This window comes from Oncorhynchus mykiss, chromosome 6, assembly GCF_013265735.2.
Source record: "Oncorhynchus mykiss isolate Arlee chromosome 6, USDA_OmykA_1.1, whole genome shotgun sequence".
Lineage (NCBI taxonomy): Eukaryota > Metazoa > Chordata > Actinopteri > Salmoniformes > Salmonidae > Oncorhynchus > Oncorhynchus mykiss.
In genome coordinates, this window is record NC_048570.1 from 96,418,276 (window position 1) to 96,442,519 (window position 24,244).

The following is a 24,244-nucleotide window of genomic DNA, read 5'->3' on the forward strand; positions in this document are numbered from 1 at the left end:
CAGAGAGACAGAATCTGCAGCTCTCTGTGTTTCAGCCAGAGAGACAGAATCTGCAGCTCTCTGTGTTTCAGCCAGAGAGACAGAGTCGACAGCTCTCTGTGTTTCAGCCAGAGAGACAGAGTCGACAGCTCTCTGTGTTTCAGCCAGAGAGACAGAATCTGCAGCTCTCTGTGTTTCAGCCAGAGAGACAGTCTGCAGCTCTCTGTGTTTCAGCCAGAGAGACAGTCTGCAGCTCTCTGTGTTTCAGCCAGAGAGACAGAATCTGCAGCTCTCTGTGTTTCAGCCAGAGAGACCGTCTGTCTGTCTGTCTGTCTGTCTGTCTGTCTGTCTATTGCCACATGGTCAAGGCAGCTCCTTCATACTAGCAGATCAGTAGAGTCTCATCTCCATCCTCCTCCTCCTCCTCCTCCTCCTCCTCTTCCTCACTGCTGCTGGTGTTCAGTCCACTAGGCACCCCTATACCCCTCCTCCTCCTCCTCCTCTCCCGGGTTGGCACTTCCAGGTCATGGAACCTCTGACTGTCGTCTGAAGACCCCGAGGGGGATGACGTCTGGCAGGGCGGCTGGGAGTCTGGAGGGGGAAGGACAGGGGGGGGGGTAACGGGGGAGGTGAGCCCCATGGGGGAGTAGTGTCGTAGAGCCACCCCTCTCAGGTTGGCAGCCAGCCCCAAGACCAGCTTCCTGGAGGCCCGGCGAGTGTAATGACCTGTGCTGCCCTCTAGGGGGCACTGCTGGCTCAGTATGCCGGGGGCAGACGTTAATGAGTCACTCTGCTGCCCAGGGGTGGAGAGCTCGCTGAGGGGCAACCTAACCCTGCTACCGGGGCTCTCTGGGGAACAAGGAGATCCCTCGGATGGTTCACTGTCAGAGGGGGAGGGTGGGGAGTGGGGAGACTCCAAGGAGGGGTGGGGGGACTGGGACTGTGACAGGGCCTGGGTGTGGGCATGCAGGGCGAAGCCTACTGCTGTAGAGCAGCGGGAGGGGGTCCTTGCTGGTCTCATGCCCGCCATGCCTCCCACCATGCCCGCCCCGCCACCTCCATCCCCAGCCCTGGCTCCAGGTCCCTCCGAGGTGTGGTAGGAGTGCAGGCCCAGAGCCACCTGAGACCCGGGGGGTGTGAGGAGTGGGATCTGGCCGCGGAGACGGGTCCCTCGGTGGAACAGACGGTTCCAGAGGCGCCCCAGGCGGCGGTGTGACGTGGCCCGGCGGGAGGAGTGTCTTCTGATCTGCCTCCGCATCGCTGTACGGATGTTCTGGAGCATGGAGGCCTGGATGAGGGGAGAGGAGGGAGGGAAGGGAGGGAGAGGAGGGAGGGAGGGAGAGGAGGTAGAGAGGGAGGGAGGGAGGGAGGGTAGGGAGGGAGAGGAGGGAGAGATGGAGAGGAGGTAGAGAGAGAGGGAGAGGAGGGAGGAAGGGAGAGGAGAGAGGGAGAGGAGGGAGGGAGGTGAGGTAGAGAGAGAGGGAGGGATGGAGAAGAGGTAGAGAGAGAGAGAGGGAAAGGAGAGAGGGAGAGGAGGGAGGGAGAGGAGGGAGAGGAGGGCGGGAGGGAGAGGAGGGAGGGAGGGAGAGGAGGGAGGGAGGGAGAGGAGGGAGGGAGGGAGAGGAGGGAGAGGAGGTAAAGGGAGAGGAGGGAGGGAGGGAGGGAGGGAGGGAGGGAGGGAGGGAGTGTAGAGGGAGAGGAGGGAGAGAGGGAGAGGAGGTAGAGAGAGAGGGAGAGGAGGGAGGAAGGGAGAGGAGAGAGGGAGAGGAGGGAGAGGAGGGAGGGAGGTGAGGTAGAGAGAGAGGGAGGGATGGAGAAGAGGTAGAGAGAGAGAGAGGGAAAGGAGAGAGGGAGAGGAGGGAGGGAGAGGAGGGAGAGGAGGGAGGGAGGGAGGGAGAGGAGGGAGGGAGGGAGGGAGAGGAGGGAGGTAGGGAGAGGAGGGAGGGAGGGAGAGGAGGGAGAGGAGGTAAAGGGAGAGGAGGGAGAGGAGGGAGGGAGGGAGGGAGGGAGGGAGGGAGGGAGGGAGGGAGGGAGGGAGGGAGGGAGGGAGGGAGGGAGGGAGGGAGGGGAGGGAGAGGAGGGAGGGAGAGGAGGGAGGGAGGGAGTGTAGAGGGAGAGGAGGGAGAGAGGGAGAGGAGGTAGGAAGGGAGAGGAGAGAGGGAGAGGAGGGAGAGGTGGGAGGGAGGTGAGGTAGAGAGAGAGAGAGAGGGAGAGGAGGGAGGGATGGAGAAGAGGTAGAGAGAGAGAGCGGGAAAGGAGGGAGGGAGAGGAGGGAGGGAGAGGAGGGAGAGGAGGGAGAGGTGGGAGGGAGGTGAGGTAGAGAGAGAGAGAGAGGGAAAGGAGGGAGGGAGGGAGAGGAGGGAGGGAGGGAGAGGAGAGAGGGAGAGGAGGGAGAGGTGGGAGGGAGGTGAGGTAGAGAGAGAGAGAGAGGGAAAGGAGGGAGGGAGAGGAGGGAGGGAGAGGAGGGAGAGGAGGGAGAGGAGGGAGGGAGAGGAGGGAGGGAGAGGAGGGAGAGGAGGGAGAGGTGGGAGGGAGGTGAGGTAGAGAGAGAGAGAGGGAAAGGAGGGAGGGAGAGGAGGGAGGGAGAGGAGAGAGGGAGAGGTGGGAGAGGTGGGAGGGAGGTGAGGTAGAGAGAGAGAGAGGGAAAGGAGGGAGGGAGAGGAGGGAGGGAGAGGAGGGAGAGGAGAGAGGGAGGGAAGGAGTGTAGCAGTGAAACCAGACGTTACCTGAGTGGGGTTGTAATGATAATGTATCTATCTATACTACGGAGACTGTAGCAGTGAAACCAGACGTTACCTGAGTGGGGTTGTACACAGGGAAGTCCTCCACCGGAGGGATGAGGCCCTGGGCGATCAGCTGACCATAGGAGGGCGGAGCCTCTCTCTGAACAAACTCCGCCTCCAGACGGGTCATCTGGGTCTCAAATGCTCTAGAGAGAGAGAGAGAGAGAGACGGAGAGAGAGAGAGAGAGAGGGAGAGAGAGAGAGAGAGAGAGAAAGAGACACAGAGAGAGACACAGAGAGAGAGACAGAGAGAGAGACAGAGAGAGAGAGAGAGAGAGAGAGAGAGAGAGAGAGAGGGGGGGAGGGAGGGAGAGAGAGAGAGAGAGAGAGATATGAGTGTCTCCTGACCCCTCCTGTCTCAGCCTCCAGTATTTATGCTGCAGTAGTTTATGTGTCGGGGGGCTAGGGTCAGTTTGTTATATCTGGAGTACTTCTCCTGTCCTATTCGGTGTCCTGTGTGAATCTAAGTGTGCGTTCTCTAATTCTCTCTAATTCTCTCTTTCTTTCTCTCTCTCGGAGGACCTGAGCCCTAGGACCATGCCCCAGGACTACCTGACATGATGACTCCTTGCTGTCCCCAGTCCACCTGACTGTGCTGCTGCTCCAGTTTCAACTGTTCTGCCTTATTATTATTCGACCATGCTGGTCATTTATGAACATTTGAACATCTTGGCCATGTTCTGTTATAATCTCCACCCGGCACAGCCAGAAGAGGACTGGCCATCCCACATAGCCTGGTTCCTCTCTAGGTTTCTTCCTAGGTTTTGGCCTTTCTAGGGAGTTTTTCCTAGCCACCGTGCCTCTACACCTGCATTGCTTGCTGTTTGGGGTTTTAGGCTGGGTTTCTGTACAGCACTTTGAGATATCAGCTGATGTACGAAGGGCTATATAAATAAATGTGATTTGGTTTACAGTACAGTGGGAGAATACATTGATTGTATCTATCATAGCATCTTTCACATCCTTCACTAAAAGGGTGACAGTCAATCAATATCAAAGATGGTGGATGAATGAAGATGTCCCACTCACGCTGTTTAAAAAATGAATAAAAAAAGATATGTTCTGGTCTGCTTAAGGGGCTCTCCCATAGAAACCAATGAATTAGCAGCTGGGGTCTGGTCTGCTTACGGGGCTCTCCCATAGACACCAATGAATTAGCAGCTGGGGTCTGGTCTGCTTAAGGGGCTCTCCCATAGAAACCAATGAATTAGCAGCTGGGGTCTGGTCTGCTTAGTTCACTGACTGTATATGAGCCAGAAGAATATAGCGAGTGGGATGTCTCGCTTCCTCTTCCCTCTCTGTCAACAGATTAGTAATAAACCCCAGGGAAGTTAACGGGTGCACAGCCTTTTGACCTCTGACCTTTATATGTCAGCATCCCAAATGGCACCCTATTCCCTAAATAGTGCCTATGGGCCCTGGTCAAAAGTAGTGCACTAAAGAGTGAATAGGTTGTCATTTGGGACACATACTACAACTGTAACCTCTGAGGGACTGAACCCGGGAAAACACAGTTATAGGAAATCATTACAGAACCACAAAACATCCTCTCTCTCTCTCTCTGTCTCTCTCTCTCTCTATCTCTATCTCTCTGTCTCTCTCTCTATCTCTCTCTCTCTGTCTCTCTCTCTCTCTCTCTCTATCGCTCTGTCTCTCTCCTCTCTCTCTATCTCTCTCTCTCTCTGTCTCTCTCTCTATCTCTCTCTCTCTCTCTCTCTCTCTCTCTCTCTCTCTCCTTCTCTCTCTCTCTCTGTCTCAATTCAATTCAAGGGGCTTTATTGTCATGGGAAACACGTGTTAACATTGCCAAAGCAAGTGAAGTAGATAATATACAAAAGTTCCAAAACAATAAAGACATTACGAATGTCATATTATACATTTATATATATATATATACAGTGTTGTAACGATGTATAAATGGTTAAAGGACAAAAGGGAAAATAAATAAGCATAAATATGGGTTGTATTTACACTGGTGTGTGTTCTTTGCTGGTTGCCCTTTTCTCGTGGCAACAGGTCACAAATCTTGCTGCTGTGGTGTCACACTGTGGAATTTCACCCAGTAGATATGGGAGTTTATCAAAATTGGATTTGTTTTCGAATTCTTTGTGGATCTGTGTAATCTGAGGGAAATATGTCTCTCTAATATGGTCATCCATTGGGCAGGAGGTTAGGAAGTGCAGCTCAGTTTCCACCTCATTTTGTGGGCAGTGTGCACATAGCCTGTCTTCTCTTGAGAGCCATGTCTGCCTACGGCGGCCTTTCTCAATAGCAAGGCTATGCTCACTGAGTCTGTACATAGTCAAAGCTTTCCTTAATTTTGGGTCAGTCACAGTGGTCAGGTATTCTGCCGCTGTGTACTCTCTGTTTAGGGCCAAATAGCATTCTAGTTTGCTCTGTTTTTTTGTTAATTCTTTCCAATGTGTCAAGTAATTATCTTTTTGTTTTCTCATGATTTGATTGGGTCTAATTGTGCTGCTGTCCTGGGGCTCTGTGGGGTGTGTTTTTGTTTGTGAACAGAGCCCCAGGACCAGCTTGCTTAGGGGACTCTTCTCCAGGTTCATCTCTCTGTAGGTGATGGCTTTGTTATGGAAGGTTTGGGAATCGCTTCCTTTTAGGTGGTTGTAGAATTTAATGGCTCTTTTCTGCTCTGCATGCATTATTTAGTGTTTTACGTTGTACACTGAGGATATTTTTGCCGAATTCTGCATGCAGAGTCTCAATTTGGTGTTTGTCCCATATTGTAAAGTCTTGGTTGGTGAGCTGGACCCCAGACCTCACAACCATAAAGGGCAATGGGCTCTATGACTGATTCAAGTATTTTTAGCCAAATCCTAATTGGTATGTTGAATTTTATGTTCCTTTTGATGGCCTATAAGGCCCTTCTTGCCTTGTCTCTCAGATCGTTCACAGCAGTTACCTGTGGCACTGATGTTTAGAACGAGGTATGTATAGTTTTCTAGGGCAACGGTGTCTAGATGGAATTTGTATTTGTTCTCCTCGCAAACTCTCTCTCTCTCTGTATCTCACACATCAGTAGATCAATATAGTGAGTCATGACAGGTCAGATTGTGCAGAGCCAGGCAGATACAATTAACCAGCTACTAATTCCTACTTCTAATTATACACCACTTCCACCACATCTCTCTCTCTCTGTCTGTCTGTCTCTCGCTCTCTCTCTCTCTCTCTATCTCTCTCTCTCTCTCTCTCTCTCTATCTCTCTCTTTCTATCTCTCTCTCTCTCTATCTCTCTCACTAACCATCTCCTTTCTCTGTCTTTCTATTCTCTCTCTTTATCCCTTCCTCACTCCATCTCTCTCCTTCCACCTCTCTCTCTCGCTCAATCATCTCTCTCCCTCTTTCTACAACCCCCTCTCTCTATCTCCCTCTCCCACCTTCCACCTCTCTCTCTCTCTCCCTCCCTCTCTCTCTTTCTCTCTCTCTCTCTGTATCATCTCTCTCTCTCTCTCTCTCAATTCAATTCAATTCAATTCATGGGAAACATGTGTTAACATTGCCAAAGCAAGTGAGGTAGATAATATATAAAGTGAATACATTTCTCTCTCTCTGTCTCTCTCTGTCTCCTCTCTACAGTTCCACACTGCGGGACCAGGCCAAGCCTGATCAGCTTACACACACAGAGCTGAGAGGAGTTGAAGGGACTTACATGGTGTCTGGATTAGTAGGGCACCAGCATAGCACCAGCAGAGTAGCATACCGCTAACTGAGCCACCATGCTAACAGCCCACCCGCGGGAAATGGGAGCTGAGCGTAGCAGCTAACCACCCAGCAGTAATGGGCTAGATTCATAGCAGGGGTCAGATTAAAGCTGTTTAACCTCTCTATTTCTCTCGGTCTCTCTCTCTCGGTCTCTCTCTCTCTCGGTCTCTCTCTCTCTGTCTCTCTCGCTCTGTCTCTCTCTCTGTCTCTCTCTCTCTCGGTCTCTCGGTCTCTCTCTCTCTCGGTCTCTCTCTCTCTCTCTCTCGGTCTCTCGGTCTCTCTCGGTCTCTCTCTCTCTCTCGGTCTCTCTCGGTCTCTCTCGGTCTCTCTCTCTCTCTCTCTCTTAGTGACTGGGAACCGGGCGGCTTTACAAACAAGGTGGGGAGCTAATAAACTCAAAATCCAATCAAAGGGATGGAGGGAGGGAGGGAGGGAGGGAGGGAAGGAGGGAGGGAGGGAGGGAGGGAGGGAGGGAGGGAGGGAGGGAGGGAGGGAGGGAGGGAGGGAGGGAGGGAGGGAGAGACAACCAGAGATAGATAAAATCCTCCAACCTGTACTCTCTTGTCCGGAGGGAGTAGAGTTTGAAGGCACAGCCCAGAGCGATGACAAGGAGGAGGCCACAGACCAGAGAACCAATCAGGGCAGCAGTGATCACCTTGAAACAATACAGACATTCCTGTAATACAATACATTATGAAACCTACTACTACTAGCAATACAATACATTATAAAACACACTACTACTAGTAATACAATACATTATAAACATACTACTACTAGTAATACAATACATTATAAACATACTACTACTAGTAATACAATACATTATAAACATACTACTACTAGTAATACAATACATTATAAACATACTACTACTAGTAATACAATACATTATAAAACACATTATAAACACACTACTACTAGTAATACAATACATTATAAACATACTACTACTAGTAATACAATACATTATAAACATACTACTACTAGTAATACAGTACATTATAAAACATACATTATAAACATACTACTACTAGTAATACAATACATTATAAAACATACTACTACTAGTAATACAATACATTATAAACATACTACTACTAGTAATACAACACATTATAAAACACACTACTACTAGTAATACAATACATTATAAAACACACTACTACTAGTAATACAATACATTATAAACATACTACTACTAGTAATACAATACATTATAAACATACTACTACTAGTAATACAATACATTATAAAACACATTATAAACACACTACTACTAGTAATACAATACATTATAAACATACTACTACTAGTAATACAATACATTATAAACACACTACTACTAGTAATACAGTAGATTATAAAACATACATTATAAACATACTACTACTAGTAATACAATACATTATAAACACACTACTACTAGTAATACAATACATTATAAAACATACTACTACTAGTAATACAATACATTATAAACATACTACTACTAGTAATACAATACATTATAAACATACTACTACTAGTAATACAATACATTATAAACATACTACTACTAGTAATACAATACATTATAAAACACATTATAAACACACTACTACTAGTAATACAATACATTATAAACATACTACTACTAGTAATACAATACATTATAAACACACTACTACTAGTAATACAGTACATTATAAACATACTACTACTAGTAATACAATACATTATAAACATACTACTACTAGTAATACAATACATTATAAAACACATTATAAACACACTACTACTAGTAATACAATACATTATAAACATACTACTACTAGTAATACAATACATTATAAACACACTACTACTAGTAATACAGTAGATTATAAAACATACATTATAAACATACTACTACTAGTAATACAATACATTATGAACACACTACTACTAGTAATACAATACATTATAAAACATACTACTACTAGTAATACAATACATTATAAACATACTACTACTAGTAATACAATACATTATAAACATACTACTACTAGTAATACAATACATTATAAACATACTACTACTAGTAATACAATACATTATAAACATACTACTACTAGTAATACAATACATTATAAAACACATTATAAACACACTACTACTAGTAATACAATACATTATAAACATACTACTACTAGTAATACAATACATTATAAACACACTACTACTAGTAATACAATACATTATAAACATACTACTACTAGTAATACAATACATTATAAACATACTACTACTAGTAATACAATACATTATAAACATACTACTACTAGTAATACAATACATTATAAAACACATTATAAACACACTACTACTAGTAATACAATACATTATAAACATACTACTACTAGTAATACAATACATTATAAACACACTACTACTAGTAATACAGTACATTATAAAACATACATTATAAACATACTACTACTAGTAATACAATACATTATAAACACACTACTACTAGTAATACAGTAGATTATAAAACATACATTATAAACATACTACTACTAGTAATACAATACATTATAAACACACTACTACTAGTAATACAATACATTATAAAACATACTACTACTAGTAATACAATACATTATAAACATACTACTACTAGTAATACAATACATTATAAACATACTACTACTAGTAATACAATACATTATAAACATACTACTACTAGTAATACAATACATTATAAAACACATTATAAACACACTACTACTAGTAATACAATACATTATAAACATACTACTACTAGTAATACAATACATTATAAACATACTACTACTAGTAATACAATACATTATAAACATACTACTACTAGTAATACAATACATTATAAACATACTACTACTAGTAATACAATACATTATAAACATACTACTACTAGTAATACAATACATTATAAAACACATTATAAACACACTACTACTAGTAATACAATACATTATAAACATACTACTACTAGTAATACAATACATTATAAACACACTACTACTAGTAATACAGTACATTATAAACATACTACTACTAGTAATACAATACATTATAAACATACTACTACTAGTAATACAATACATTATAAAACACATTATAAACACACTACTACTAGTAATACAATACATTATAAACACACTACTACTAGTAATACAGTACATTATAAACATACTACTACTAGTAATACAATACATTATAAACATACTACTACTAGTAATACAATACATTATAAAACACATTATAAACACACTACTACTAGTAATACAGTAGATTATAAAACATACATTATAAACATACTACTACTAGTAATACAATACATTATAAACACACTACAACTAGTAATACAATACATTATAAAACATACTACTACTAGTAATACAATACATTATAAACATACTACTACTAGTAATACAATACATTATAAACATACTACTACTAGTAATACAATACATTATAAACATACTACTACTAGTAATACAATACATTATAAAACACATTATAAACACACTACTACTAGTAATACAATACATTATAAACATACTACTACTAGTAATACAATACATTATAAACACACTACTACTAGTAATACAGTACATTATAAACATACTACTACTAGTAATACAATACATTATAAACATACTACTACTAGTAATACAATACATTATAAACATACTACTACTAGTAATACAATACATTATAAAACACACTACTACTAGTAATACAATACATTATAAAACATACATTATAAACATACTACTACTAGTAATACAATACATTATAAAACACATTATAAACACACTACTACTAGTAATACAATACATTATAAACATACTACTACTAGTAATACAATACATTATAAACACACTACTACTAGTAATACAGTACATTATAAAACATACATTATAAACATACTACTACTAGTAATACAATACATTATAAACACACTACTACTAGTAATACAATACATTATAAAACATACTACTACTAGTAATACAATACATTATAAACATACTACTACTAGTAATACAATACATTATAAAACATACTACTACTAGTAATACAACACATTATAAACATACTACTACTAGTAATACAATACGTTATAAAACATACTACTACTAGTAATACAATACATTATAAACATACTACTACTAGTAATACAATACATTATAAACATACTACTACTAGTAATACAATACATTATAAACATACTACTACTAGTAATACAATACATTATAAAACACATTATAGAACATACTACTACTAGTAATACAATACATTATAAACATACTACTACTAGTAATACAATACATTATAAACACACTACTACTAGTAATACAATACATTATAAACATACTACTACTAGTAATACAACACATTATAAAACATACGACTACTAGTAATACAATACATTATAAAACACATTATAAACATACTACTACTAGTAATACAATACATTATAAACATACTACTACTAGTAATACAATACATTATAAACATACTACTACTATTAATACAGTACATAATAAAACATACATTATAAACATACTACTACTAGTAATACAATACATTATAAACACACTACTACTAGTAATACAATACATTATAAACATACTACTACTAGTAATACAATACATTATAAACATACTACTACTATTAATACAGTACATAATAAAACACATTATAAACATACTACTACTAGTAATACAATACATTATAAACATACTACTACTATTAATACAGTACATAATAAAACATACATTATAAACATACTACTACTAGTAATACAATACATTATAAAACACACTACTACTAGTAATACAACACATTATAAAACATACTACTACTAGTAATACAATACATTATAAACACACTACTACTAGTAATACAATACATTATAAACATACTACTACTAGTAATACAATACATTATAAACACACTACTACTAGTAATACAATACATTATAAACATACTACTACTAGTAATACAATACATTATAAACATACTACTACTAGTAATACAATACATTATAAACATACTACTACTAGTAATACAATACATTATAAACATACTACTACTAGTAATACAATACATTATAAAACACATTATATTCACACTACTACTAGTAATACAATACATTATAAACATACTACTAGTAGTAATACAATACATTATAAACACACTACTACTAGTAATACAGTACATTATAAAACATACATTATAAACATACTACTACTAGTACTACAATACATTATAAACACACTACTACTAGTAATACAATACATTATAAAACATACTACTACTAGTAATACAATACATTATAAACATACTACTACTAGTAATACAATACATTATAAACATACTACTACTAGTAATACAATACATTATAAACATACTACTACTATTAATACAGTACATAATAAAACATACATTATAAACATACTACTACTAGTAATACAATACATTATAAACATACTACTACTATTAATACAGTACATAATAAAACATACATTATAAACATACTACTACTAGTAATACAATACATTATAAAACACACTACTACTAGTAATACAACACATTATAAAACATACTACTACTAGTAATACAATACATTATAAACACACTACTACTAGTAATACAATACATTATAAACATACTACTACTAGTAATACAATACATTATAAACACACTACTACTAGTAATACAATACATTATAAACATACTACTACTAGTAATACAATACATTATAAACATACTACTACTAGTAATACAATACATTATAAACATACTACTACTAGTAATACAATACATTATAAACATACTACTACTAGTAATACAATACATTATAAAACACATTATATTCACACTACTACTAGTAATACAATACATTATAAACATACTACTAGTAGTAATACAATACATTATAAACACACTACTACTAGTAATACAGTACATTATAAAACATACATTATAAACATACTACTACTAGTACTACAATACATTATAAACACACTACTACTAGTAATACAATACATTATAAAACATACTACTACTAGTAATACAATACATTATAAACATACTACTACTAGTAATACAATACATTATAAACATACTACTACTAGTAATACAATACATTATAAACATACTACTACTAGTAATACAATACATTATAAAACACATTATAAACACACTACTACTAGTAATACAATACATTATAAACATACTACTACTTGTAATACAATACATTATAAACACACTACTACTAGTAATACAGTACATTATAAACATACTACTACTAGTAATACAATACATTATAAACATACTACTACTAGTAATACAATACATTATAAAACACATTATAAACACACTACTACTAGTAATACAATACATTATAAACATACTACTACTAGTAATACAATACATTATAAACACACTACTACTAGTAATACAGTACATTATAAAACATACATTATAAACATACTACTACTAGTAATACAATACATTATAAACACACTACTACTAGTAATACAATACATTATAAAACATACTACTACTAGTAATACAATACATTATAAACATACTACTACTAGTAATACAATACATTATAAAACATACTACTACTAGTAATACAACACATTATAAACATACTACTACTAGTAATACAATACATTATAAAACATACTACTACTAGTAATACAATACATTATAAACATACTACTACTAGTAATACAATACATTATAAACATACTACTACTAGTAATACAATACATTATAAACATACGACTACTAGTAATACAATACATTATAAACATACTACTACTAGTAATACAATACATTATAAACATACGACTACTAGTAATACAATACATTATAAAACACATTATAAACATACTACTACTAGTAATACAATACATTATAAACATACTACTACTATTAATACAATACATTATAAACATACTACTACTAGTAATACAATACATTATAAACACACTACTACTAGTAATACAGTACATTATAAAACACATTATAAACACACTACTACTAGTAATACAATACATTATAAACATACTACTACTAGTAATACAGTACATAATAAAACATACATTATAAACATACTACTACTAGTAATACAATACATTATAAAACACATTATAAACATACTACTACTAGTAATACAACACATTATAAAACATACTACTACTAGTAATACAATACATTATAAACACACTACTACTAGTAATACAATACATTATAAACATACTACTACTAGTAATACAATACATTATAAACATACTACTACTAGTAATACAATATAAACATAATATAAACAATAAACAATATAAACATACTGTGCTGGCCGAGTGTCTGCGGGTTTTCGCTCCTGCCTTGATTAATGAAGTAAGGACACCGGTTGTCTGGGGATTAATTGAAAGGAGAAAAAACAAAACCTGCAGACACTGGGACCTCAATGGAATGAGTTGAAATCAGATTCAAATCAGTTCCACTGCTTTTTTTCCCATTCTCTCTTCTGATAAAGGACTGATTTATACATGGGACACCAGGTGTGCTAATGATCAGGGACTGATTTAGACCTGGGACATCAGGTGTGTTAATGATCAGGGACTGATTTAGACCTGGGACACCAGGTGTGCTAATGATCAGGGACTGATTTAGACCTGGGACACCAGGTGTGCTAATGATCAGGGACTGATTTAGACCTGGGACACCAGGTGTGTTAATGATCAGGGACTGATTTAGACCTGGGACATCAGGTGTGTTAATGATCAGGGACTGATTTAGACCTGGGACACCAGGTGTGCTAATGATCAGGGACTGATTTAGACCTGGGACACCAGGTGTGTTAATGATCAGGGACTGATTTAGACCTGGGACATCAGGTGTGTTAATGATCAGGGACTGATTTAGACCTGGGACACCAGGTGTGTTAATGATCAGGGACTGATTTAGACCTGGGACACCAGGTGTGCTAATGATCAGGGACTGATTTAGACCTGGGACATCAGGTGTGTTAATGATCAGGGACTGATTTAGACCTGGGACATCAGGTGTGTTAATGATCAGGGACTGATTTAGACCTGGGACACCAGGTGTGTTAATGATCAGGGACTGATTTAGACCTGGGACACCAGGTGTGTTAATGATCAGGGACTGATTTAGACCTGGGACACCAGGTGTGTTAATGATCAGGGACTGATTTATACCTGGGACACCAGGTGTGTTAATGATCAGGGACTGACTGATTTATACCTGGGACACCAGGTGTGTTAATGATCAGGGACTGATTTAGACCTGGGACACCAGGTGTGTTAATGATCAGGGACTGATTTATACCTGGGACACCAGGTGTGTTAATGATCAGAGACTGATTTAGACCTGGGACACCAGGTGTGTTAATGATCAGGGACTGATTTATACCTGGGACACCAGGTGTGTTAATGATCAGGGACTGACTGATTTATACCTGGGACACCAGGTGTGTTAATGATCAGGGACTGATTTAGACCTGGGACACCAGGTGTGTTAATGATCAGGGACTGATTTAGACCTGGGACACCAGTTGAGAGTAATTCATTATCAGGTAGAACAGAGAACCAGCAGTACTCTGGACCTCGTAGGGTAAGATTCAAATGTAGATTGGTCGCCAGGTGGCAGGTAACCAGATGGCAGGTAACCAGGTGCCAGGTAACCAGGTGCCAGGTAGCCAGGTGGCAGGTAACCAGGTGCCAGGTAGCCAGATAACAGGTAACCAGATGCCAGGTAGCCAGATGGCAGGTAACCAGGTGCCAGGTAGCCAGATGGCAGGTAAACAGGTGCCAGGTAGCCAGATGGCAGGTAACCAGGTGCCAGGTAGCCAGATGGCAGGTAACCCAGCGGTTAGAGTAATCGAAAGGTTGCTCGTTTGAATCCTGAAGCCAACAAGGTGAGAAATCTGTCGATGTGCACTTGAGCAAGGCACCTAACCCTTAGTGCTCCAGGGGCACTGGACAACGGTGACCCTGGCCGTGACCCCACTCTCTGAGGGTTTCTCAGGGGGAGTTGGGATATGCAATAAACACGTGTATAATACACATTTGTTAAATACAGTTGAAGTCTGAAGTTTACATACACCTTAGCCAAATACATTCAAACTCAGTTTTTCACAATTCCTGACATTTAATCCTAGTACAAATTCCCTGTCTTAGGTCAGTTAGGATCACCACTTTATTTTAAGAATGTGAAATGTCAGAATAATAGTAGGGAGATTGATTTATTTCAGCATATTTCCAGTGGGTCAGAAGTTTACATACACTCAATTAGTATTTGGTAGCATTGCCTTTAAATTGTTTAACTTGGGTCAATCGTTTTGGGTAGCCTTCCACAAGCTTCCCACAATAAGTTGGGTGAATTTTGGCCCATTCCTCCTGACAGAGCTGGTGTAACTGAGTCAGGTTTATGGGCCTCCTTGCTCGCACAAGCTTTTTCAATTTCTGCCCAAAATGTTTCTATAGGATTGAGGTCAGGGCTTTGTGATGGCCATCTATTTTGTGAAGTGCACCAGTCCCTCCTGCAGCAAAGCACCCCCACAACATGATGCTGCCACCCCCGTGCTTCACGGTTGGGATGGTGTTCTTCGGCTTGCAAGCCTCCCTCTTTTTCCTCCAAACATAACGATGGTCATTATGGCCAAACAGTTCTATTTTTGTTTCATCAGACCAGAGGACATTTCTCCAAAAAGTACGATCTTTGTCCCCATGTGCAGTTACAAACCGTAGTCTGGCTTTTTTATGGCGGTTTTGGAGCTGTGGCTTCTTCCTTGCTGAGCGGCCTTTCAGGTTATGTCGATATAGGCCTTGTTTTACTGTGGATATAGATACTTTTGTACCTGTTTCCTCCAGCATCTTCACAAGGTCCTTTGCTGCTGTTCTGGGATTGATTTGTACTTTTCACACCAAAGTACGTTCATCTCTAGGAGACAGAACTCGTCTCCTTCCTGAGCGGTATGACGGCTGCGTGGTCCCATGGTGTTTATACTTGTGTACTATTGTTAGTACAGATGAAGGTGGTACATTCAGGCGTTTTCTTCTGAGATCTTGGCTGATTTCTTTTGATTTTCCCACGATGTCGACAAAGAGGCACTGAGTTTGAAGGTAGGCCTTGAAATACATCCACAGGTACACCTCCAATTGACTCAAATGGTGTCAATTAGCCTATCAGAAGCTTCTAAAGCCATGACATCATTTTCTGGAATTTTCCAAGCTGTTTTAAAGGCACAGTCAACTTAGTGTATGTAAACTTCTGACCCACTGGAATTCTGATACAGTGAATTATAAGTTAAATAATCTGTAAACAATTTTCGAAAAATTACTTGTGTCATGAACAAAGTAGATGTCCTAACCGACTTGCCAAGACTATAGTTTATCAACAAGAAATTTGTGGAGTGGTTGAAAAACGAGTTTTAATGACTCCAACCTGAGTGTATGTAAACTTCCGACTTCAACTGTAGGACAAATGTAAGCACTCATCAAATTATGTTTTTCTGTACCTTCCTGGGTACAGCTCCCAAACAGTCTCTCTCGTCACTACCATCCAGACAGTCCTCCTGGCCATCACAGTGCCACGTCTCGAAGATACACAGGTTGGTGCCACAGTGGAAGTTACCCGGCTGGCAGTCAAAACAGTTCTTCTCATCAGAACCGTCTGGGCACTGGAACGGATGAATGGATGAGAGATACTGCTGTATATTTATGATCAGCATGTTGTCTTCCTCAGTGTGTATATTATATTGATCAGTATGTTGTCTTCCTCAGTGTGTATATTATATTATATTGATCAGCATGTTGTCTTCCTCAGTGTGTATATTATATTGATCAGTATGTTGTCTTCCTCAGTGTGTATATTATATTGATCAGTATGTTGTCTTCCTCAGTGTGTATATTATATTATATTGATCAGTATGTTGTCTTCCTCAGTGTGTATATTATATTATATTGATCAGTATGTTGTCTTCCTCAGTGTGTATATTATATTGATCAGTATGTTGTCTTCCTCAGTGTGTATATTATATTATATTGATCAGTATGTTGTCTTCCTCAGTGTGTATATTATATTATATTGATCAGTATGTTGTCTTCCTCAGTGTGTATATTATATTATATTGATCAGTATGTTGTCTTCCTCAGTGTGTATATTATATTGATCAGTATGTTGTCTTCCTCAGTGTGTATATTATATTATATTGATCAGTATGTTGTCTTCCTCAGTGTGTATATTATATTATATTGATCAGTATGTTGTCTTCCTCAGTGTGTATATTATATTATATTGATCAGTATGTTGTCTTCCTCAGTGTGTATATTATATTATATTGATCAGTATGTTGTCTTCCTCAGTGTGTATATTATATTATATTGATCAGTATGTTGTCTTCCTCAGTGTGTATATTATATTATATTGATCAGTATGTTGTCTTCCTCAGTGTGTATATTATATTATATTGATCAGTATGTTGTCTTCCTCAGTGTGTATATTATATTATATTGATCAGCATGTTGTCTTCCTCAGTGTGTATATTATATTGATCAGCATGTTGTCTTCCTCAGTGTGTATATTATATTATATTGATCAGTATGTTGTCTTCCTCAGTGTGTATATTATATTATATTGATCAGCATGTTGTCTTCCTCAGTGTGTATATTATATTGATCAGCATGTTGTCTTCCTCAGTGTGTATATTATATTGATCAGCATGTTGTCTTCCTCAGTGTGTGTATTATATTATATTGATCAGCATGTTGTCTTCCTCAGTGTGTATATTATATTGATCAGTATGTTGTCTTCCTCAGTGTGTATATTATATTATATTGATCAGCATGTTGTCTTCCTCAGTGTGTATATTATATTATATTGATCAGTATGTTGTCTTCCTCAGTGTGTATATTATATTATATTGATCAGTATGTTGTCTTCCTCAGTGTGTATATTATATTATATTGATCAGTATGTTGTCTTCCTCAGTGTGTATATTATATTATAGTGATCAGCATGTTGTCTTCCTCAGTGTGTATATTATATTATATTGATCAGCATGTTGTCTTCCTCAGTGTGTATATTATATTATATTGATCAGCATGTTGTCTTCCTCAGTGTGTATATTATATTATATTGATCAGTATGTTGTCTTCCTCAGTGTGTATATTATATTATATTGATCAGCATGTTGTCTTCCTCAGTGTGTATATTATATTATATTGATCAGCATGTTGTCTTCCTCAGTGTGTATATTATATTGATCAGCATGTTGTCTTCCTCAGTGTGTATATTATATTATATTGATCAGTATGTTGTCTTCCTCAGTGTGTATATTATATTGATCAGCATGTTGTCTTCCTCAGTGTGTATATTATATTATATTGATCAGTATGTTGTCTTCCTCAGTGTGTATATTATATTATATTGATCAGTATGTTGTCTTCCTCAGTGTGTATATTATATTATATTGATCAGCATGTTGTCTTCCTCAGTGTGTATATTATATTATATTGATCAGTATGTTGTCTTCCTCAGTGTGTATATTATATTATATTGATCAGTATGTTGTCTTCCTCAGTGTGTATATTATATTATATTGATCAGTATGTTGTCTTCCTCAGTGTGTATATTATATTATATTGATCAGCATGTTGTCTTCCTCAGTGTGTATATTATATTATATTGATCAGTATGTTGTCTTCCTCAGTGTGTATATTATATTGATCAGCATGTTGTCTTCCTCAGTGTGTATATTATATTGATCAGCATGTTGTCTTCCTCAGTGTGTATATTATATTATATTGATCAGTATGTTGTCTTCCTCAGTGTGTATATTATATTGATCAGTATGTTGTCTTCCTCAGTGTGTATATTATATTGATCAGTATGTTGTCTTCCTCAGTGTGTATATTATATTATATTGATCAGTATGTTGTCTTCCTCAGTGTGTATATTATATTATATTGATCAGTATGTTGTCTTCCTCAGTGTGTATATTATATTATATTGATCAGTATGTTGTCTTCCTCAGTGTGTATATTATATTGATCAGTATGTTGTCTTCCTCAGTGTGTATATTATATTATATTGATCAGTATGTTGTCTTCCTCAGTGTGTATATTATATTATATTGATCAGTATGTTGTCTTCCTCAGTGTGTATATTATATTATATTGATCAGCATGTTGTCTTCCTCAGTGTGTATATTATATTATATTGATCAGTATGTTGTCTTCCTCAGTGTGTATATTATATTGATCAGTATGTTGTCTTCCTCAGTGTGTATATTATATTATATTGATCAGCATGTTGTCTTCCTCAGTGTGTATATTATATTATATTGATCAGCATGTTGTCTTCCTCAGTGTGTATATTATATTATATTGATCAGTATGTTGTCTTCCTCAGTGTGTATATTATATTATATTGATCAGCATGTTGTCTTCCTCAGTGTGTATATTATATTATATTGATCAGTATGTTGTCTTCCTCAGTGTGTATATTATATTATATTGATCAGTATGTTGTCTTCCTCAGTGTGTATATTATATTGATCAGTATGTTGTCTTCCTCAGTGTGTATATTATATTATATTGATCAGTATGTTGTCTTCCTCAGTGTGTATATTATATTATATTGATCAGTATGTTGTCTTCCTCAGTGTGTATATTATATTATATTGATCAGTATGTTGTCTTCCTCAGTGTGTATATTATATTATATTGATCAGCATGTTGTCTTCCTCAGTGTGTATATTATATTATATTGATCAGTATGTTGTCTTCCTCAGTGTGTATATTATATTATATTGATCAGTATGTTGTCTTCCTCAGTGTGTATATTATATTATATTGATCAGTATGTTGTCTTCCTCAGTGTGTATATTATATTATATTGATCAGTATGTTGTCTTCCTCAGTGTGTATATTATATTATATTGATCAGCATGTTGTCTTCCTCAGTGTGTATATTATATTATATTGATCAGTATGTTGTCTTCCTCAGTGTGTATATTATATTGATCAGTATGTTGTCTTCCTCAGTGTGTATATTATATTATATTGATCAGTATGTTGTCTTCCTCAGTGTGTATATTATATTATATTGATCAGTATGTTGTCTTCCTCAGTGTGTATATTATATTATATTGATCAGCATGTTGTCTTCCTCAGTGTGTATATTATATTGATCAGCATGTTGTCTTCCTCAGTGTGTATATTATATTATATTGATCAGCATGTTGTCTTCCTCAGTGTGTATATTATATTATATTGATCAGTATGTTGTCTTCCTCAGTGTGTATATTATATTGATCAGCATGTTGTCTTCCTCAGTGTGTATATTATATTATATTGATCAGTATGTTGTCTTCCTCAGTGTGTATATTATATTGATCAGCATGTTGTCTTCCTCAGTGTGTATATTATATTATATTGATCAGTATGTTGTCTTCCTCAGTGTGTATATTATATTGATCAGTATGTTGTCTTCCTCAGTGTGTATATTATATTGATCAGTATGTTGTCTTCCTCAGTGTGTATATTATATTGATCAGTATGTTGTCTTCCTCAGTGTGTATATTATATTGATCAGTATGTTGTCTTCCTCAGTGTGTATATTATATTGATCAGTATGTTGTCTTCCTCAGTGTGTATATTATATTATAGTGATCAGCATGTTGTCTTCCTCAGTGTGTATATTATATTATATTGATCAGTATGTTGTCTTCCTCAGTGTGTATATTATATTATATTGATCAGTATGTTGTCTTCCTCAGTGTGTATATTATATTGATCAGTATGTTGTCTTCCTCAGTGTGTATATTATATTATAGTGATCAGCATGTTGTCTTCCTCAGTGTGTATATTATATTATATTGATCAGTATGTTGTCTTCCTCAGTGTGTATATTATATTATATTGATCAGTATGTTGTCTTCCTCAGTGTGTATATTATATTATATTGATCAGTATGTTGTCTTCCTCAGTGTGTATATTATATTGATCAGTATGTTGTCTTCCTCAGTGTGTATATTATATTATATTGATCAGTATGTTGTCTTCCTCAGTGTGTATATTATATTATAGTGATCAGCATGTTGTCTTCCTCAGTGTGTATATTATATTATATTGATCAGTATGTTGTCTTCCTCAGTGTGTATATTATATTGATCAGTATGTTGTCTTCCTCAGTGTGTATATTATATTATATTGATCAGTATGTTGTCTTCCTCAGTGTGTATATTATATTATATTGATCAGTATGTTGTCTTCCTCAGTGTGTATATTATATTATATTGATCAGCATGTTGTCTTCCTCAGTGTGTATATTATATTATATTGATCAGCATGTTGTCTTCCTCAGTGTGTATATTATATTATATTGATCAGCATGTTGTCTTCCTCAGTGTGTATATTATATTATATTGATCAGTATGTTGTCTTCCTCAGTGTGTATATTATATTATATTGATCAGCATGTTGTCTTCCTCAGTGTGTATATTATATTATATTGATCAGTATGTTGTCTTCCTCAGTGTGTATATTATATTGATCAGCATGTTGTCTTCCTCAGTGTGTATATTATATTGATCAGCATGTTGTCTTCCTCAGTGTGTATATTATATTGATCAGTATGTTGTCTTCCTCAGTGTGTATATTACATTGATCAGTATGTTGTCTTCCTCAGTGTGTATATTATATTGATCAGCATGTTGTCTTCCTCAGTGTGTATATTATATTATATTGATCAGTATGTTGTCTTCCTCAGTGTGTATATTATATTATATTGATCAGTATGTTGTCTTCCTCAGTGTGTATATTATATTGATCAGTATGTTGTCTTCCTCAGTGTGTATATTATATTGATCAGTATGTTGTCTTCCTCAGTGTGTATATTATATTATATTGATCAGCATGTTGTCTTCCTCAGTGTGTATATTATATTATATTGATCAGTATGTTGTCTTCCTCAGTGTGTAGATTATATTATATTGATCAGTATGTTGTCTTCCTCAGTGTGTATATTATATTATATTGATCAGTATGTTGTCTTCCTCAGTGTGTATATTATATTGATCAGTATGTTGTCTTCCTCAGTGTGTATATTATATTATATTGATCAGCATGTTGTCTTCCTCAGTGTGTATATTATATTATAGTGATCAGTATGTTGTCTTCCTCAGTGTGTATATTATATTGATCAGCATGTTGTCTTCCTCAGTGTGTAGATTATATTATATTGATCAGTATGTTGTCTTCCTCAGTGTGTAGATTATATTATATTGATCAGTATGTTGTCTTCCTCAGTGTGTATATTATATTATATTGATCAGTATGTTGTCTTCCTCAGTGTGTATATTATATTGATCAGTATGTTGTCTTCCTCAGTGTGTATATTATATTATATTGATCAGCATGTTGTCTTCCTCAGTGTGTATATTATATTGATCAGCATGTTGTCTTCCTCAGTGTGTATATTATATTATATTGATCAGCATGTTGTCTTCCTCAGTGTGTATATTATATTATATTGATCAGCATGTTGTCTTCCTCAGTGTGTATATTATATTATATTGATCAGTGTGTTGTCTTCCTCAGTGTGTATATTATATTATATTGATCAGTATGTTGTCTTCCTCAGTGTGTATATTATATTATATTGATCAGCATGTTGTCTTCCTCAGTGTGTATATTATATTATATTGATCAGCATGTTGTCTTCCTCAGTGTGTATATTATATTGATCAGTATGTTGTCTTCCTCAGTGTGTATATTATATTGATCAGTATGTTGTCTTCCTCAGTGTGTATATTATATTATATTGATCAGCATGTTGTCTTCCTCAGTGTGTATATTATATTGATCAGTATGTTGTCTTCCTCAGTGTGTATATTATATTATATTGATCAGTATGTTGTCTTCCTCAGTGTGTATATTATATTATATTGATCAGCATGTTGTCTTCCTCAGTGTGTATATTATATTGATCAGTATGTTGTCTTCCTCAGTGTGTATATTATATTGATCAGTATGTTGTCTTCCTCAGTGTGTATATTATATTATATTGATCAGTATGTTGTCTTCCTCAGTGTGTATATTATATTGATCAGCATGTTGTCTTCCTCAGTGTGTATATTATATTATATTGATCAGTATGTTGTCTTCCTCAGTGTGTATATTATATTGATCAGCATGTTGTCTTCCTCAGTGTGTATATTATATTATATTGATCAGCATGTTGTCTTCCTCAGTGTGTATATTATATTGATCAGCATGTTGTCTTCCTCAGTGTGTATATTATATTATATTGATCAGTATGTTGTCTTCCTCAGTGTGTATATTATATTATATTGATCAGCATGTTGTCTTCCTCAGTGTGTATATTATATTATATTGATCAGTATGTTGTCTTCCTCAGTGTGTATATTATATTATATTGATCAGCATGTTGTCTTCCTCAGTGTGTATATTATATTATATTGATCAGCATGTTGTCTTCCTCAGTGTGTATATTATATTGATCAGTATGTTGTCTTCCTCAGTGTGTATATTATATTATATTGATCAGTATGTTGTCTTCCTCAGTGTGTATATTATATTATATTGATCAGCATGTTGTCTTCCTCAGTGTGTATATTATATTATATTGATCAGTATGTTGTCTTCCTCAGTGTGTATATTATATTATATTGATCAGCATGTTGT

The 24,244-nt window shown here is 36.6% G+C and overlaps 1 protein-coding gene across 2 annotated transcripts in view; it reads right to left on the reverse strand.

The window, feature by feature from the left end:
- Positions 1-240: 240 nt before the first annotated feature.
- LOC118936668 (low-density lipoprotein receptor-related protein 3-like) overlaps positions 241-24,244 on the reverse strand; it is a 79,380-nt gene continuing 55,376 nt past the window's right edge. The window contains exons 8-11 of one of the 2 annotated variants that reach the window (XM_036981673.1): positions 17,053-17,214; positions 7,034-7,137; positions 2,776-2,908; positions 241-1,267 (exon numbers count right to left, since the gene is read on the reverse strand). In XM_036981673.1, coding sequence (XP_036837568.1) covers positions 362-1,267; positions 2,776-2,908; positions 7,034-7,137; positions 17,053-17,214 — 1,305 coding nt within the window. In that variant the 3' untranslated portion in view covers positions 241-361. Of the gene's footprint in view, positions 1,268-2,775; positions 2,909-7,033; positions 7,159-17,052; positions 17,215-24,244 lie in introns of both variants that reach the window. The other variant, XM_036981672.1, reaches the window with a different exon arrangement.